This window comes from Ylistrum balloti, unplaced genomic scaffold (genome assembly GCF_031769215.1).
Source record: "Ylistrum balloti isolate Yb309-2 unplaced genomic scaffold, AGI_CSIRO_Ybal_v1 Utg370426, whole genome shotgun sequence".
Taxonomy (NCBI): domain Eukaryota; kingdom Metazoa; phylum Mollusca; class Bivalvia; order Pectinida; family Pectinidae; genus Ylistrum; species Ylistrum balloti.
The window spans coordinates 7,107-26,972 of NW_026782287.1; the positions used below are offsets into that span (position 1 = coordinate 7,107).

The following is a 19,866-nucleotide window of genomic DNA, read 5'->3' on the forward strand; positions in this document are numbered from 1 at the left end:
TTAGCTATGTCTTACTAAAGTTTCTGAGGCGGTGAAACCTATTGGTAGGTGTTAAATCATCGTTCAAGTGTGAACGGATTCAATATCCTGTGTCCGACGGGGAACAGACTATGGACCCAGCGATGTGATTGAGGGGGTATCCATTCTCCGATGTGTTCTGTCAATCCCAGGATTTATAGACATGTGTAGTACGGTGCCCGGTTTCCAGTTGTGGACTGTTTATTTGAAGATGTGGACATTGTTTTTTTTGTTTAAATTTAATTGAACCGTTTTCTGTGTGATTTCAGCTTGCCAGGGATTCATTGTCATAATCACCACCATCATCATCCTCATCACTATCATTTTCACTACATTAATCATGATTATCATCATACTAATGCACGAGAGCACTGTGATCCGGTTTTGCTGTCTAGCAGTAAAGGGTTTTGTTTGAGTAGGCATCAGCAGTATGTTAGAGAACTAGGACATGACCTAGAGTTCTGGTGTCAAGCTGGGGGTAAGTTCAGCTTTGCCCATTACTGTTTGAGGCAGAGATTACCAAACTTGGTTAAAAAAACATTCGCAGATTATGTTGTATGTGTGGTTAGGGACCTGCGATTTGACCCATAAATCAGGTAGCTTTATAGAATTATGTCACTCATCAGACGAGGAATGTGCTGAATATGTGCAAAATAATGTAAATTTGGTAAGGGACTTGGCAGGCAGGTTTCCAAATGTAACTCTGATATTTCTGGAGATTCCACCATATAGCATTGTAGGATGGAATAGAGCTAAGGGTCATCCTAACCCAGATATATTTGTGGAGGAGGACAAGGTTCTGGAGAGTCGCATTGATATATTAAACTCTTACCTGAATAAAGTGAACATGGCAGCGGGTGTGAGTTCTCTTAGGTTACACCTGGATGTTATTAAATATTCATGCCGTGGACGCAAGCGTTCTGTCGCGTTTGAATTATTTAGGGACGGCGTACATCCAATAGATCTACTGTCCAGGTATTGGATGAAAAGTTTGACCCTGAAGATATTTCAGGACTGTAGGTAGGTTTACTGTGAGATATGGCGGAAAAGCCTATTGAACCCAGCAAGGGTTTAGCTCTACCACCTCCCTTAAAGGAGGATGCTCAAGAGGTGGAGCGAAAGAAAAGAGAGGTGAAGGTTGAGGAAGGGGGTCAGCTTGGTCTGTCAGAGGCGCAGCTAGTGAAAATGCTGGAGAGCATGGGAAATTTTGTGGCTGTACCGACTTCTGACAGAGCGGCCAGTGCTGCTAAGCATTCCAGGACAAGGACTAGTTCCCTTGCCCCTGGTGACCAGACTTTTAATGAGGCAAGTTTTTACAGCTGACCTCACAATATACCTAAACTACCTTCCTTCTCGGGTGAGGATCCTCCCTTGAAAGGTGATGTACTCTATATGGACTGGAGGTATGAGATTCGCTGTCTGATGACAGACAGTGAAGTTACCCCTGGTTCATTGGTACAAGCCTTAAGACGATCACTCAGGGGAGTGGCTCACCGCGTGTTAGTGACCATGGGCGACAAGGCTACCCCTAGAGAGATTTTAGCTAGACTTGATGCTCTATTTGGGGATGTGTCCACTCATGGAATGATTATGCAAGAGTTTTTCAACTCAAAGCAAAGGTCTGATGAGTCAGTAACCAACTTTGGTTGTAGGCTAGAGAGTCTGCTACAGACTGCAATAGATAACGGGTCATTGCACAAGGCGGCCAAGAATGACTTGTTAAGACACAAATTCTGGACCTCGCTACACTCTGACAAACTAAAGAGTCAAACACGTCATAAGTATGACGTCATTACAAGTTATGAAGAATTGTTGAGAGAAATTAGAACTGTTGAAAAGGAAATCAATTTGGTTTCAGACACCAGTAGTTCAGTGGGTACGGCTCCACATCAAAAAGATAAAAAGAAGGGGCAAAGTAACGTTGTTACTGTGGAGGTTGACCAACAGCAGGTGAACACTGGGAGGGACTTAACCAAGGAATTTGATAAAAAATTGAAGATGTTAGAGGAGAAGCTTGTTTCTCAGATTGACACCAAATTTGATAAAATCCTTGAAAAGCTTGACAGTCATAAGCCCCATTGCAATCAAAAGTCATATAAAGGTCAAGGTCAAGGCCAAGGTCAGGGTCAAAGTCCGGGTCAAGGCCGTAGGAAAAACAATTATAAAAAATCGGGTCAAAAGTCATACCAGAAAAAGAACCCAAACGAGTAACAGTCTCTGCTGTAGGCCAATCAGAGACTGGAGATTGTTCCAATGGCCATTCAGGGGTATTGGATAGGCTTTTAGGCGCGTGTAATGAGGGTTCCATAATTGTAGATGGAAAGATCGTCAAAAGTCTGATAGATAGTGGTTCACAGTTGTCCACTATATCACAAGCTTTTTACAACGGTTTGGCCACTAAGCCTACGCTTAAGGACTTGTCCACTTTAGGTCTTGATATTAAAGTAGCGAATGGTTCGGGACTTAGTTATCTAGGGTATGTTGAGTGTGAGGTCCAGATACCATTTATGAACAACACTAAGTTTGATATCTTTGGTAGTGCCCGATACAGACTATAACAGGCGGTGTCCAGTTTTACTGGGTACTAATGTTCTAAGGTTAGTAAAAGATTCCGTAGCGGATGATCATTTTACTATTCCTACCGAATGGAAAACTGCCGTAGATGCGATTACTCATACATATAGTGTGAGGGCCTTAAACAGGAAACCTGTACAGGTCGCCCCATACGAATCTACGGTAGTTAATGGTTTGGTACGGAATCTAGATCCCGGCATAGACAGCATAGTAACCGAAAACAACCGTGACATTTCCAACCTGAGGTATACAGTTTGCCCGCGGGTTTTGAAACTAAGGCATCAAATGTCTTAGTACCAAGATTCCTGTCAAAATCTGTAATGTTACGGCTAAGCCTATCATTATACATCCAAAGTCACTACTTTGTTCGGTATATCAAGTACAGGTAGTAGACAACTTAGCGTCCGATAGTTCAAGGTCGGCGCCAGAGGAGCTTGGTATTGAGTTGAACACTGAGAACCTTACAGCGGAGCAACTGATGAGGGTACGTCAGGTACTTGGGAACTGGAAACTTGCCTTTTCTACTAGTGCCTTCGATGTTGGATGTACTGACCTCGTCAAGCATAAAATTGCGCTTTTGGATAAACGGCCATTCAAGCAGCCGTTTCGTAAGATACCACCGGGTATGTACGAGGAGGTCAGACAGCACATCAAAGAGATGCTTGAAGCGGGGGTAATACGGGAATCTACCAGTCCTTTCTCTTCGAATGTGGTTCTCGTTTGGAAGAAGGATGGTTCACTGAGATTCTGTATTGATTACAGAATGCTTAATTCGCGTACCCGCAAGGACGCATACATGCTACCTCGTTTTGATGATACAGTGGATACACTGATTGGGTCGGAATACTTTTCCAAACTAGACCTCAGATCAGGTTACTGGCAAATCGAAATGGAGGAGTGTGATAAGGAGAAAACTGCCTTTTCTGTTGGTAACCTTGGGTTTTGGGAGACTAACAGAATGGGTTTTGGTCTCTGTTGTGCTGGCGCTACATTCCAAAGGATGATGGAAAAGTGTATGGGGGATATGCATCTGAGGGAGTGTCTTATTTTCCTCGATGATATCCTCATATTTTCCCGTACTTTCGACAAACACCTTACTCGGTTGGAATCAGTTTTTGCCAGACTCATACAACATGGCCTAAAACTAAAACCTTCCAAGTGTGAGTTTTTCAAGACATCTGTAGCATATTTAGGACATTTAGTGTCCAAGGACGGAATAGCTACTGACCCAGAAAAGGTGTCAGCGGTGAAAGATTGGTCTCGGCCACAAAACGTGAAGGAACTTTGTCAGTTTTTGGGTTTTAGTGGTTACTACAGGCGTTTCATAAAAGATTTCGCAGTCACAGCACAGCCATTGAACTTACTGTTACAAGGTCACGACTTACACAAGAAGTCAAAGGTCAAACCAAGGGTCAAACCCAAGTCAAAACCCAAGAAAAAGGCAGAATGGGTGTGGGGCGAAACTCAGCAAATTGCCTTTGACACTCTCAAGGAGAAACTGATGAATCCTCCCGTTTTGGCTTATGCAGATTTCTCTAAGCCATTCATTCTCCACACTGATGCTAGTGCCCTGGGGTTGGGTGCAATATTATATCAGAAACAGGAGGATGGCGAAAGAGTTATCGCATATGCGAGTCGGAGTTTGTGGCCGAATGAACGGAACTACCCAGCACACAAGCTCGAATTTTTAGCACTGAAGTGGGCCGTTACTGATAAGTTCCACGATTATCTTTATGGTAATTCGTTTGAGATGGTCACGGACAATAACCCACTTACTTATGTGTTAGGAAAAGCTAAGCTTGATGCCACAGGGCATAGGTGGGTAGCCGCTCTAGCCAATTATGATTTCACCTTGACGTATCGTGCTGGTAAAAAAAAATGCCGATGCGGATGGTCTTTCTCGCATATCTCAGGTCGGGGCTGATGTTGTGAGGGCTATATGCCAGTCAGTGGTTACTGTAGCACCACTAATGGAAAGTATTACTGACGGTGTTGTGCCACATTTGGCCGATGGAGGCACAGCATCGCCAGATAAGCTGGCTACGGTTAACTGGAAGGAACAACAGAAGCTAGACCCGGATATAGCTAGAGTTTTAGACCTTAACAGAAATGGTTTTCATCCCAGGAGGAAACAGCTTAGGGATGAAACTCCATGCGTCCAGAGATTGCTCAGAGCTTGGAATAGATTGAGTTTGCAAGATGGTGTTTTATTTCGCACCATTTCTCTCGATGGTCAGGATACTAGGCAGCTGGTCCTACCTAAACATTACCATTCCCTCGCCCTAAAGGGCGTACACGATGATGTATAGATTTCCTGAGTCTTGAGAGTTCATCTGATGGGTTGGAGAGTATTCTGGTAATCACCGATCACTTTACCAGGTATGCCCTTGCCATACCTTGTAAAAATCAAAAAGCCTACACCACAGCTAAGGCACTCTATGAGAAATTCATAGTGTACTATAGCTTCCCAGAAAGGCTCCACAGTGATCAAGGTCGTAATTTTGAGAGCGGGGTTATTAAGTAGCTTTGCAAAATAGCCGGGGTGAAGAAAACCAGAATAACCCCATACCATCCCATGGGAAATGGCTCAGCAGAGAGGTTTAATAAAACCCTTATAGGTATTCTAGCCACCGTGGATGAACCCAAGAAGAAGGATTGGAGGTCCTATGTAGCGCCAATGGTCCAGGCCTACAATGCAACCCAGAGCGATGCCACGGGGTATTCACCGCACTACCTGATGTTTGGGTGGCACTCCAGGTTATCCGTGGACGCCTTCTTGGGGACTGACCCTGGCCAGCAGGGTGCAGTTGATCCTGGTTCCTATGTCGGAAAACTTCGAGATAGGATGGAGACAGCGTACAAAGCAGCTGGGGAGGAGGCGAGCATGAATGCCCGACAAAATAAATCACGGTACGACCGCAAGGTTCGGGATTCTAAATTAGAGGTCGGAGACCATGTCCTTGTTAGAAGGGTGGGTCTGAAGGGTAAGAGCAAGCTCGCAGACAGGTGGGAACAGGAACCCTGTGTGGTGATCAATATCCCCAACAGTGACATTCCTGTGTACGAGGTGAGGCATGAAGGTTTGAGGGGCGGAAGTCGTACCCTCCACCGCAACATGCTACTCCCCTTTAACTCCATTCCGTTGGAGGTTCCCCCTGAGGTGCCTGACCGGAAGCTCAGATCAACCAAACATGCGGTTCCTGCTAGGCAGGTAGACCCCGACCTAACGTCCTCCTCAGACTCCAATACGGAGACCGAGTCTTGTTTGCCAAAGAACCCAAGGCGTTCTGCTAGGGGCAGGAGGGGCCAGGTGGTTCTAACATGCGACACAGGCCAACCCCAGGAGGAACCTATAATGGTTATCACTGAGTGTGAGATGGGGCTGGCAGATGGCAGTATCACGCCTGAACCGGAACCAAAAGACCAGGAAAGCGTTGATGCACCAGCGTCGGAGCCTGGTTCGGGTAATGACTCACAAGGCTGTTCAGAACCAATAGATCAATGGGGACCAGATGTGGTACAGCCTCGCCGTTCCACACGAGCCAGTAAGCCCCCTGATCTGTAGTGGGTTTACCTCCTGCAGTGTCATTCATGTCTGAACTGAGTCAGGCAACTATACATGTTGTGTGCCAACAAGGGATATAGATAGATTTTAGTTCAATCATAATGTATATTTTAAGTGTTGATCCAGCCTGTTAGCAGGTTGGTAGGGATTGCCCCGACCACCTGGACACTGAGCTGTTGTGTTCATTTTATCCTCTTTCATCTTATTTTATCGCCATTCCATCATTTGCTTCGATCAATGGTGGGGGTTGGTACGGATGGTACTGTCCACTCTCTCCATTCGATCAGTTTAACCAATACTTGTGAAAGTTCATAAAGTTGGTTGTGCAACACATTCTGTGTTGGATGTCAGTTGACCTCCAGGACCTTGTCCAGCGGTGCAGGTAACATGGAAATGATACCATTGCATTATGTGTATAGGCTTATACGCCGCTGGTGGATGGGGAATTTCGATTTATATCTTCTGCAGACACTTTATGGTATAAGGTACAAAGGAGTATATGTACTAGACTACATATCATGTGGGATACAGGCTTACTTGTGGAAGAAAGCATTGTGAATCCCGTGTAGGGTTATACCATATTCCGTTAGGCTGCCTGGTCATGCGTCCTTGTGGCAAACCCCTTATTACAATTGAGTTAAGGGGGTGTTGCAGGGATAAGTGCTGTCGTAACCGGTGCGATAATTTGTCATTCTGTCCGTAACCTATGTAATAAATGTTACGCAGATATTATGGTAATGCCAGGAGTCATTTCATCAGGGGGGGAGTATGTAGCCCTTGTGCACTTGGGACGTGTGTGTGCGGGTCGCATGTATGTCTCGAGCACACAGGGGCTCGTAATCATACGTCATCATGTGTGAGGGGTGTGATTGGATGAGAGTAATGCACAGACTATCCGTCCCTTTCCCTCCACATCATTGCACTCCCGAGTCCTTCATTCCTTGCCAGGCTCTCGGAGTCTACACATCGAGATCGTCATCTTCATACCATCTTTACAGCTCATGTCCCGGCCCTGGTAAGCCAAACTTCCTAATATTTTAAAACCATAGAATTGTAAATCCATATGAATTGAATTTAATGACCGTGGCGCTAGTTGTACAATAATAATGAGCTCCGGTCAGTGAACAATGTGTAATTATTCATTACAGGTTTTTTTAGACAGTAAAAGAACCAACTAAACACAGTGTGTTGTGTTATACATCATACACCGACAGGCTACATATTCCTTCTATTTATTCCTTTAAAGTATCTCTATTGTACGTAAGATGCCACCATGGTCATTTGGTATTTAGTATTGGTAATAATAATGTAAGTAAAGTCTATTTATATACATGTAGCTGTAAATATGTAACTGGAATGGTATTTTAGCGATTCCTATTTCTCAAGATTGTATGTAATTGTTTGAACCAATATAAGGAATATCTAAACTGTAATCACACTTCAGTCCAAGCGATTAGCATACCGGTGTGACAGAAAATTTGTTGCCGTGAAATAAGTTGCTGAAATGGCGTTCACGCATGCGTCAACATTCCAATCGGGCTTAGTGTAAAAAAAGGACTGCTTTTTCGTTTCATACGCCATTATTTCACTTGTTTACAAACTATATCGATATCTTATTGTTTCTTAAAGGAAAATCTTTTCTAGGAAATAAGTTGCCAAACTTATTTTCTTCGGAAAAAGATTTTTTTACTTTTAGGAAATAGGTTGTGTAACTCATAATTTTCTAGTAAATAAGTTCCGCTACTAATTCCATAGGAAATAAGTTGCTCGTATGTAAATCTAAATAGATTTTGGAACTTAAACATGAAAAATAATTGAAGAAACTTTGATCAAAATCCATATTTAAACCAATTCCTAGCATAAATTGTTCTCCTTGTTTTATAGGAAATAAATTATACAACAAATAAGAAATAGGATGTGCAACTAATTTCCTAGGTAATAAGATGCTATTGTGTAAATCTTAATTGATTTTGGAACTATAACATGGAAAATAAATAAATTTTTGATTGATTAAAAATACAAATTAAATCGTATTCCTAGTCTCATAGAAATAAATTGTTCTATTTGTGTTCCTAAAAAAATTAATTGGACAACTTGATTTCTAGAGAAAAAAGATGTGCATTTAACATCCTCGCATATAAGTTGTACAACAATTTTTCTAAGAAATAAGTTCCTATTGTGTAATTCTATATCATGAACTAAACCAACCTTAAAGAAATAAAATGAAATTTAATTTAACCATGTGATTGAATAATTCATTCCCTGTTAATTTTTAAAGACTGAATGATACTTTTTGTTGTTAATGCGTAGGAAATGCAGGAACTCAGAAAAAGTTTGATTTCCAAAGTTTAACTTACACATGACTCTTTCCTAGAAAATCACATGCCATCACCAATTGTTCGAAATATTCAGCTGAAATTTACCAGAAAAATACTTAAACGAAATTAAACAAAATAATATGTAATTTTTAATTTGTTTGCAGTTAGTTTCGAAAGATATTTCCTTTTTGTGCAGTTTTATTTTTCACTTATAGAAACTAAGCTATTCTTTTCCTGGAAAATAAGTTATACAACTGATTTACTAGAAAATAAGTTGCACAACTAATTTCTTAGACAAAAGATGCACAACTAATATCCTAGAAAATAAGTAACTTTAGAATTGTATTTAACTGAAATTTTCCAAAAAGACACTTAAACAAAATGAAACAAGTTAATGTGTAATCTTGACTTTGTTTACAGTTAATTTCGAAAGATATTTCGACTGTGTGCAGTTGTATTTTTTCCATGTAGAAAGTGAGTTGTTCTTTTACTACAATTTTATTTTAAAAAATGCGATGATTCATATAGAAAGGAATCAGAATCACCAGGAAACGATTAAATAGACACTAAAAGTTGATTATAACTTTGTTATATCATTTTACATTCAATTAAAATTCAAATTCAAAGGCATTCTGTACAGCTAATTGCTAAGTGAAACAAATTGTGCAAATTATCACCTAGAAAATAAGTCATACAATTAATTTCATAGGAAAAAAGTTGCACAACTAATTTCCTAGGAAAAAGTAACTTGTGCCTGTTACCTGTTGTGTATATACAGATATATGGGGCTGTGTATAGATAAATGAAAAGAAAAACCCTGAAGATTTCTTGTCCTCATGCTGTGACAATATAAATGAATAATTCATTCCCTGCTCATTTTTAACGACTATATGATACTTTTTGTTGTAAATGCGTTGGTATTGAAATGAACTCTACGATCTGACAACTTTTCTCCTAGAAAATAAGTTGCTCTTTTACTCATTCCTGATACCAAATAGACTTATCAATATTGAGAAAGAATCAGGAAGTGCAAAGTCTTGATAAAAAATAGGTGATCCATATAAAAAAAGTCAGAATGGCTAGGAAACAAATGAATTGGTATTTTACATGTTAATTTCAATTTTGATATGTACCCTTGTATTCAATTAAAAATCTAAATTTAAATGTATTCGTGCAAAAAAACAAAAACAAACAAAAAAAACCAATACAATGGTATCGATAAAATGCGAAATCACAATCAATTCGATCAAGGGCAAATTGAGAACAAAATTAACAGGGAGACTCCTAGAAAAATGTACTAGGAGACTAGGACCAGGTGTTCCGGAACAGCAAGAGTCTTATTCCCCGTCAACAACACCCGCCATGTCATTCTTAGTCAATCTGAGAGAGAAGTCGTCAATTTTTCAACTGAGAACAACAAATATCAAAGGAAACAAATTGTGGAATTAAGTTACCCAACTGATGTCCTTGGATATAAGTTGAGCAACTAACCTTCTGGGAAATAAGTTGTGCAACTCATTTGCTAGTTGCTACATACAATGTACATCTAGAAAGATTTTTGAAATGTTATAGGAAAAATAATTGGAGGAATCTAAATTAAATGAAGAAAAATATCAGTCCTCCAGCGAATACGACAAGTTAATGTGCAATTGAATGTATTGACAGTTTATTTCAAAATATATTTCCAATTATTGAGAAGTCGTTTTAAGACTTTATACAACTTTGACCTTTGTGACTTTGAATATGAGAATCAGTCCTTGGAAAGGTCTCTATTCCATATGTTACAAGCCAAATATCAATATTGTCTGGGTCTTCTGGTAATAAAGAGGTTTTCATATTTCTTATTTTTTCATATTTGACCTCGCAAATAGGTAAAGCTAATTTACTTTAATAAAATTTATATGATTCGGTCGCAGCATGTTTCAGGCCTAATTTTCGGACCCTTGGCCTTCTGCTTGAGAAGTCAATCAAAATATTTAGATATTTTTGACCTCCGTGACTTTAAATTGGTCAATGTTATTTATTTGAGCACATTTCGTAGCATTTGATGTCATGAGCCAAATATCAGCAGTATGGGCCTTATGGTTACTGAGAGGAAGAAGTTAGAATGAAAATTTTAGGTTAGGTAAATGACAGACGAGGGATGAAGCATGATAGCAATATATCATTTTGATCCTTCAGGTCAGATAACCTGATAAAATCTTCATCTCCTCTCCCATTTCGAGAAAATAAAGTTTTGGAAACAAGAGTTAAGATCAAGATGATTTTTTATACCATATTATAATTAATTGTGACAATTTTTGCTATAAAAGCAGTCCCACTGTGTAAAAAGTACACAAAAATAAGGAATATATTGGATTTTTATTTATCCATTTAACAGCTGTTATAAACGCCATCAACATTTCTTTAAAACAAGGAAAAACCTACTTTATAAGACATATGTAGTATGTTTTAATGATACCTGGACTTTATTGTCTACGTAATAATTATACTCTAATATATATTGTAAAAGCCTTGTATATGTTAAACAAAAATCCATCAAAATCTTGTCGAATCTTGATTTCACTCCGGAATTTGTTGCAGTGAAATAAATCAAGATCACTAACGTGCATGTCAGACGTTATCATAGTTGCTTACTAAAATAAGAATATAGTGCCAAAAATATTTATTAATTATTAGTTAAAGGAAAATGTACCAATAGGTAATATTAGTAGTAGTAAGGCCTCTTCCACTTCATAAAGAACAACAAAATTAGAACAGTTCTGACAACTTACATCCATATGAAAACCTATATGAAAACAAACCAGCAATTTATTAATTGATAATAGCCTGCTTCATATGGTATACATGTACAGACTGTACCGGTATGTTGGTTATGAGCCAGTCCATCACATACTGAAGAAATATACGTGATACAACTGTATCACTGGGTATGATAACATCATTGTTTCGCATACATTAAAGTATGATTTGGTGTTTGAAAAGTACAATCTGTTTGGACATAAAGGTTAGCTCAAAATAAAGCTTCAGAAGCAAAGTTGTATTGGTAAATAAATTAAATTACAAGCAGCATGGTAGTAAAAATGATTATAAGCTAACCGCCATAAATAATAAACAAGATATCGATTATCCTCATTCAAAATTTTCAAGTTTAATTTTCCTCTTGTTTTCGTCTTCTTTCTCTTATTTTCCTCTAAACCATACTCAATTCGAGAACTCTTCAAAATACAAAAGAAACGCCAGAAATAACCAGGATATTGATAATTGATATTGGTTATCATAATACTCTCAATATCATGGATGATCACTTGTCGGCCAGTTAACCCAATTGATTCAAAACAGGTTTATTAATGCACAATTAGGGCGCGACCCGAGTGGAACACGTGAAATTTGAAAACAATCTATCCGAAAGTTGCAGAGAAAATAAGTGTAGTGGTAATATCTTAAATATCAAAATTCAAGATGGCCGTTCTTTGGCCATGTTGTATTTCAGATCAGTTTGTAAAGTAATACGCATGACTACACACAAAAAAAGCTACAGATAAAATTTGAGAAAGATTCATTTAAATGTGAGCATATAGTGAAAACAATCGGAGAAACGGACCAATGGACGAACCGCACAGAAAATGAATATTGGTAAAACATACAGTACTCAAAGAAGTGTACAATATTCAAAAAGAAACTCAAGAGCTTTAATGATCATAAACGAAAAAATTTCACACTTCATTAAGGTTTACCCTTTCCATGGACATATTGATTGGTGAAAGAAGGCAACAAAGTAAATGTAAATTGAATGTATTTTCAAAATCATCATGTCAACTGATGATCAGTGTATAAAGAAAACTAAATGGAACAAAATGAACAAATCGGTATGCTCACTGGCAGATCTTTCTAGCATAATACTATAGACAAAGTTTCATCTATATCGATTTATAACTACTGAACCAAAGTTATTCTTACTAGATAACATATCAACACAAACAAATAACTGTTTATTAAATAGGTTCTCCAAACTTTTGAAGATTCTACTAATAAAAGGCTATTTACAAAGTCTTATAAAACCCCAGAAATAATTCGGTTTTTTAAAATTAGTGGCTAGAAATATTTTTTTAAAAGGATGGAAGGGCAATGGACAATGTGCCATTACTTACGCTCACTGGCCCGCTGGAAAGATCAACCATAAACAAACAGACAGAGAAGCTATGATACATAGTAAAGAGTTCATTGTTAAGATTAACTTTCGCAAATCTTGCAGACGAATTGAATTTTGAAAGCCAATTTTCTTTGTCAATGCTATGGCATTCGTTATGGTACCAGGTTTTGCACTGTTTGCACTGTACCATTGCTTCTCCCTCATCTGGTTGGCAGCATAGGCAGTGCAACTCCACGGTGATCAATTGCTTTACATGTCCTCGTCTTCTGCGACGAATAAGTGGGAACATTGTCATTTTGTTTGCTGCAAAGCAATCTCGTAGATGAACCCTCATTCGGCTTTGGTCCCAAATGTATGTTGAGGGATCCTCTTGAAAGCATAAGCAAGTAGCATTTGCTATTGCAAACAGGCCGCAGTCGCTCCCGCCTGTTTGCTGGTGACAATCCATATTCATGATTTTCAGATGATCATTTTGAGTGTTTAGTAATGATGCGCATACTTTTCTAACGTTGCCTGTAACATTGATTCCCATGCTATCATGTATGACCACTGTATCTTGCATCGAAGGATGTTTGAATAAAAGAATCCAGTGGTTATTATTGACATTCATAATTTGCATAAAGTTTTCAGTCTGCGGTGTGATGTAGCCACCAGAAGTAGCACTTTGCAACACAACACAACTTTGAAAACCAGCAACTTTAAACTGCTTTGAAAGGATATACTGTGCTCTGTCGATAACTTTGTCGTCTAACCATTGGCCTGCTTGAATGAAATTTTCATCGTGTGGTGTCGTGTCTGAAATTTTGACTGTTGTTGCTACGGATGGAATTCTGCTTAGCTGCTTGCTTTCTGTTGCGATTAATTTGATGCATGGCTCATTGTCAATACTTTCATTGTGATTTACTTCGGTTTCATTCATACAGCTGACAGGCGATTCTTCCACTGCATTGATTATGAGGGGATTATGTTTCCTTGGTAGTTTGTCTCCTGTGAGATCCTCAGCTGTTTCCATGGTATGATAAACGTCATAAGAAGTAAGGGTTTCATCGCAGATGCTGTCATTAAGTGGCCGTTTTGCACTGATGTCCACCGTCCTAGTATCAGCAATTGGTTGAGCATATGGCTTCAGATGAATCAAAGAACATCCACTTTTCAGCTTTTCTCCTTCCTTTGTTGTTAACTGAGCTGTTTTGCTAGTAAGAGACTCGATGACGTACGGACCAAACCATTCCTTTTGCATCTGATTCCCCTTTCTTGATTGCTTACGATAATTTCGTTTCAATACGATATCTCCCATTTTAAAATTAAATGACTTTACACCCTTTTTCTTTTCTTCAGCATAGTGTCTTTTCTGTTTGTTTTGTGCTTTTTCTATGATGATTATGATCTGTTGATTCATTTCAACGATTTTCTCTTGCTTCGATGTAATCACTTCATGAGTAGGTTCCTCAGGAACATCAATCACTTCATCTGGGTCGACGTTTCTAAGTTGACTGAACAGGCGTGGTTGCCGACCAAACATCAACACAAAGGGGGCACATTTTGTGGATGCCTGATGAGAGGTTCTTATTCCAAACAAAACAGCTTGGATGTTTTCATCCCAATCAGTTTGGTCTTCATTCTTAGTTTTACAATGGCTCTCTTTATTGTCTGGTTTGTCCTTTCATCCTGCCCATTACTTTGTGGGTGATACGCTGAGGTCATTATATGTTTTACACCAAACTTATCGAAGAGGCTTTTGTTCACACTGTTCACAAACTCCCGTCCTTGGTCTGTAATAATCCTTTTAGGTGGACCGAATCGTAGGAATAGTTCATACAGAAAAGTTGCTATGTTTGTAGATGCTTTCGTTGGCAGTGGAAAACACTCTACCCATTTACTGAACAGGCAAGTAACCGTTAAACAAAATCTATTACCCTTTTCACTCTCTGTAAACTGACCAATTATATCTTCGCCTAAAACCTCCCATGGTTCAGAGGTCTTAATTGGGTGAAGTTCAGAGGCAATGGTTTTAATTTTGGTCATTTTTTGGCATTTATCACACGACTTTATACGGTCTTGTATAAACTTGGTCATACCTATCCAGTAATACCTCTGGCTCATTTTTTGCTGAGTTTTATTGTAACTCATATGTGCCCCTCTGCAGGAATCATGACTTTCTTTAAATACTTCTTCTCTTTCGTTGTCGTCAAAAATTACCTTCTTTCTTAGATTTCCGTCATAGAACATACTTTCGCCATCTAAGATGAAGTTTTTTGAATATTTCCTGAAGGCTAACTTCTTTTCCTTTGGAAGGTTTTGAGGGAATTTTTCTGTTTGAAGAAAGAATTTTACGTCTTCTAAACTGTAGAATCTTTTCTTTTCCATCCTGAATGAAAAGAAATCGATATTTATCCTAAACTGAAATAGTTCTATTAAACAAAGACTTGTATAATATCTTTGGTTATTAAGAAGAAAATGCTTCACAGCATTTTGGTGGGTTGGGGGTCTTTTGGGTGGGTTTTTTTTTCTTGGTCTTTTTGAGTTTGTTTTGGATTTTCTTAGGTAATTTGAACAGAAAGTGATCATGACAAAGTGACAAAGAGCGACAATAGTATGACTTCAAAGGAGACTTACGATGTCATACAAACATTTATTTCATTAATGACATTTACCATTAATACAACTGATTAAAGTCACCATTTCAGTTAAAAAAAATATTGACAAAAATAGTAATAATGACAATGTGGATTGAATGACAGACTAACCTATAAGGAATCTCTAAATAAATATGCTAAAGCATAGAGTAATACGGTATTGCATCTAAGAGAGTGAAAAACAGCCCATGATAAATTTTGAAATTTCTCATCTAAATGAGTCAATTGCAGTACAATATCCATGAATAAGATTTAAACACCTGTGGGGACATCACTGTGATTCTGGATTTAAGAATTGTAAAGTTGGACTGACAGTGTTCAGTCAGTGTTTAATCAACTGTGACGATAGAGTGGGCAGTATCACCACATTTCATTTCAGTAATAATTACCATAACTTTAGTATGCAAATACAGTACCTACACCCATCTTTGTATCCCAACAACAAAAGATTCAAAAGAAAAACAATCCCGCCCTCCCTACGATCCATGAGCCATCACGGCAGGAACGCAGAGTGATCTCCCTTCCTCTTACCTTTATGGCTGCCGACGAGTGCGGAGGTGTCTGAGCTAAGTGCTTTTCTTACTCCTTCTCTTCGTACTGCCATTGTCGTTTGAGTATATTGTTACTCTATTAGTAGTCTATAAACCCATCTCCCAACTTATATTGTGAAATTAAGTATTGTCATTTGTTTATTTTGACCGTATTTCCGGCCGTTTTTTTTCCTCCACGTATTTGAGTGCGTGACTACTTGTCTCGTTGATCGGATTTGCGTGAAGTTGGAATTTGTTTTTCTTGCTGCTTTGTCGGCCGTGTTGTACGGCCGTTTTATTTATGCAGTGCAATCTTGCTACGTACGGTAGGCTTTGTGCTCTCGTTCGTAGTTTTTTTATTGTTCGAGAACTTCGTTTCCGGCCGTGTTTTTCCTCCGCATGTTCGAGTGCGTGACTACTTGTCTCGTCACTCGGATTTTCGTGAAGTTGAAATTGTTTTCTTGCTGCTTTGTCGGCCGTTTTGTACGACCGTTTTCTTTTTTTGCAGTACAATCTTGCTGCTTACGGTAGGTTTTATGATCTCGTTCGTAGTTTTTTTGATTGTTAGAAAACTTTTTATCCTTGTTTTCATTGTTTCAATTTTTTATTGTTTCGATGCTGGATAAAGGTGCCGGGTTTACGTCGGGGGTCAGCGCATGGATGTTCCTATTTCTATAGATAATGGGAACCCCATGATACCTGTCCCATTTGCCGACATTGCAGCCAGACCTCGCTATGTGAACTTTGTTTGCACATGGAGTCTGCTGCTTAGGCTACCATGCCTTTCCAGCTAACTTTCCGCCGGAAGAGGGATTCGTCCTCTTCTTCCGGTAAGGGAAGTAAGCTTTTTAAGACCTCCCTCCTCAAGTTCTGAACCAGAGCGTTCCTGCTGGGGGTGCTCTCGTTCCACCGAGCTCCGCCCTTCAGCAGGGGGTGGCTCCCCCTGTCCAGGTGCGTCCTGGAGTAGGGGGGGGGCAGCCCGACCCTGACTCGGCGCAGTCAAGGGTCGAATTGGCCGGTAGCTCTCGATAGGCGGCGGTGTTACCGTCGGAAAGGGACTTCCGGTCCAGGTCTCTGATTCCTTCAGGGACCTCGGCGCGCCAGGTGGCGTCGTTGGTGGGGGCCGCTTTGACTCCGGAACTGTGCCTTCGGGTATAGGGTCAGGGGCCACAGACTTTTTGTCAGGATTGTCTGTGGCTACGGGGATTAGTGACACTTGAGTTCACTAATCCTGGTGTCAGCGCGGGGTCTGTTTTCCCACCCTCACAGGCTTCTGGCTCTGGGACTTTCCGTCCCTATCCAGATTTCCCAGTGCAGGGTTTCCCAGGGGGTTTTCCCCCAAGGGTTTGGGGCTTCAGGCCAGGAGTCCGGTTTCCGGTCTCCCTTTCCCCCGGGCTCAGGGAGTAGGGGTGCCTGCGGGCACTTATTCCTGGGTCGCCCAGGCCAACCTGCGGATGGTTTTGGGTACCAACAGTTACTCAGCAGTTACGGGCTTAGCCCGTACATGTCTGGGTTTCCACCTGGTGGGAGTGGCGGTTCATCCTGGTCCTTTGGACAGGGTGTCCAGCCCCAGACTCAGGCAGGCCATCTTGGCCAGTTCTGGGGTCACTCCCAGCCCGCTGGACCGTTCCCATTCCCTCAGGGGTTTGGGTTTTTACCCCATGGGTCTTCACTCGTGGAACCCATAGGGGTTGGTCTCTCCTCTAGGAGATGTTATAGCAGTGCGGAATACCCCCAATGTTCTGCTACTTCGGGGGCCTTGTTGGCCGGTCCTATAAAGGTTTGCCAGACCTTAAGGACTTCCGCCTCCAGCGCGGACCCGTCGGTCTCCTGTTCCCAGGGGTCGGCTTCGGGTCTCCGACCCAAGCCTACAGCTACGGCTGTTGGTCGCGCTGCGTCCAAATGCCATAAAGAGGAGTTCCCCTCTGCGGAGATGGCTCCTCTGGCGGCCCCTGTTCCTCCCAAGGGGACTTCGGTCTCTATTGAGGAGGAGATGGACATCGAGGGTGCGGGCTCGGCAGAGGAAGACGATGTCATACATCTTTCTCCTGGGCCAAGAGGGTTCACAAGGGGAAGATGGCCCTGAGACTGCTGAAGCCGAGGCTCAGCATGTGCTTTCTGGGATGCAGGTCCTCCGGGCCAACATCTCCCGGATTCTCAGGGCGGAGGTTTGCCCACCGCCTCAGCATCGTCGGCGCCTGAATCCACCATCCTTCTGGGTTCCCTGGTGGCTCCTCGGGCTTCCGTTCGCTCAGATCGGTCTCTGCCAGAAGGCAATATCATGTCTTCGGTTCTGGCCACGGCCCGGGCTCCGGTTTTAGAGAAGGACTCCTTCTCTACCCGTGCTCCCGGGTTTGTCGGTCTGCAGCTCAGTGTTGGTGAATTGTCGGAGGCTTCAGCTTCCGACTATGCCACACATGATGGGCAGCTGGCCTCTCAACCAGCACAGCTGGAGTTGAGACAGCTGGCTGCCTGGCCCGGCAAATCAGTGGACCAGGTGGTGCTCGATCCCAAAGAGCACCACAGGATGGAGAGAATGTTGCACCTCTCCATCCAAGTTCTGTCATACATAGACTTCCTGACAGTTTGTCTATACAGGGTATCCGATTTGCCTGAGTATCGGTTATCCGAGACAGAACAGCCGACATACAGGACACGGCAGCCTTGCAGGTTCTCTGCTCGTCAATGCCGTGTTGGCTAGGCAGTTTTCAGTTCTGAAAATCCGCCCAGTCCAGTAACCCTACCGTTTCCGCTTGTTGAATGCCCCCTTCTAGGGCTCTACCCTGTTCAGGGGAGCTCTTCCTTCGGTTCAGAAGGATATGAAGGAGGACTCGGTCGCCTCAGCACTTCTGGTGAAGAGGTTTCAGGCTGAGAAGGCCAGTGCCTCGCAGGGGTCAGTGCCTCCTAAGAAGAAGGCGAAGTCTTCGGCTGCTCAGTTTTCTGCACAGCCCAAGTCCCAACCTCACTTCAACGGCAACAAGGGGAAGGGTAGGAAGGGTAAGAAACCTCCTGGGGGCAAGAAGAAGGGTTCCTGACTATTTCTGCTTCTTGGCCCCGAAAGGCGAAGGGTATGGCCGGGTGGACGGTGGTTCTCCTTTCCCGGGCTCATGTCCTTCTCCCGCAGGCTCAGGCTCCGGGTGGGCAGACGATTCTCTGGTCTGGCAGGGGCTCAATCTGCCCCATCCGGAACTCCCTGTGGGCGGACGTCTCTCTGCTTTCCTTTCCCAGTGGCAGGATATTACAGATGACGCTTGGGCTTTTGTCGGTGGTCAGGGAGGGTCTAGGTATTCCCCTTCTTCAGGATTCGTCCCTCGCCTCCTGGCCGTTTTTGTTTCTTTCCTCCTCCCGGGGATTCAGAAAGGGCACGGGTGCTCCAGGAGGAAGTAGGGACCATGCTGCCAAGGCAGAGATGCCCTTGGGGCTCACGACAGCTCCTTTGGTGTTCACCAAGTTGCTGCTGGTGTTTCCTTCACTCACGCAGAATAGACGTCCACATCTATTTCGACGACTCCCTCATGCCTCATTTGGTGTGGGAATCGTTAGTGAAGGACACTCGTCTGGTCCTGAAACTCTTGCTCAGAGTCGGCTTCATTCCTTCCAGAGAAAAGTCAGAGGTTCCTTCATATTAGGACTTCTTCTTCCTGGGGAACCATTTTGACATGGTTCGGGGCTTAGCCCTTCCACCTCTGGAGAAGTTTGAGAAGGTCAGGGCTCTGGCTCTGACTTTCATCACTTGGTCGCTTGTCCAGGTACATTGATTCCTCAGTTTTCTGGGGTATCTCAACTCCTTGGCATATGTGGTCCCCCTAGGGAGGATTCACATCGGACCTCTCCAGATGTTCCTCCTGTCTGACTGGGTTCCGTCATCCAGGCGGCCTGGATCCCGCTTACCCAGTCGGTCAGGGAGTTCTCTTGCTGGTGGACCATTCAGGAGAACGTTTTCCACGAGGTACCTCTGACCAAGCCTTTCCCCTCTATGATCCTGTTCATGGACGCGAATGTGAGCTTACCTCGATGGCCAATGCCGCTCGGGGGAGTGGTCTGGCGAACAGCTCTCGGAGCACATCAGTGT

The 19,866-nt window shown here is 41.9% G+C and overlaps 1 protein-coding gene across 1 annotated transcript; it reads left to right on the forward strand.

Moving 5' to 3' along the window:
* Nucleotides 1–1,410: 1,410 nt before the first annotated feature.
* On the forward strand, nt 1,411–2,229 carry LOC132554684 (uncharacterized). The gene has a single exon (XM_060218995.1). It carries the CDS (start codon nt 1,411–1,413, stop codon nt 2,227–2,229), a length of 819 nt encoding a protein of 272 aa, XP_060074978.1.
* The last annotated feature ends 17,637 nt before the right edge of the window (nt 2,230–19,866 follow it).

What these genes read in the sequence shown, in the direction of transcription:
- LOC132554684 (XM_060218995.1), top strand. Translation starts at nt 1,411, where the DNA reads ATGGACTGGAGGTATGAGATTCGCTGTCTGATGACAGACAGTGAAGTT.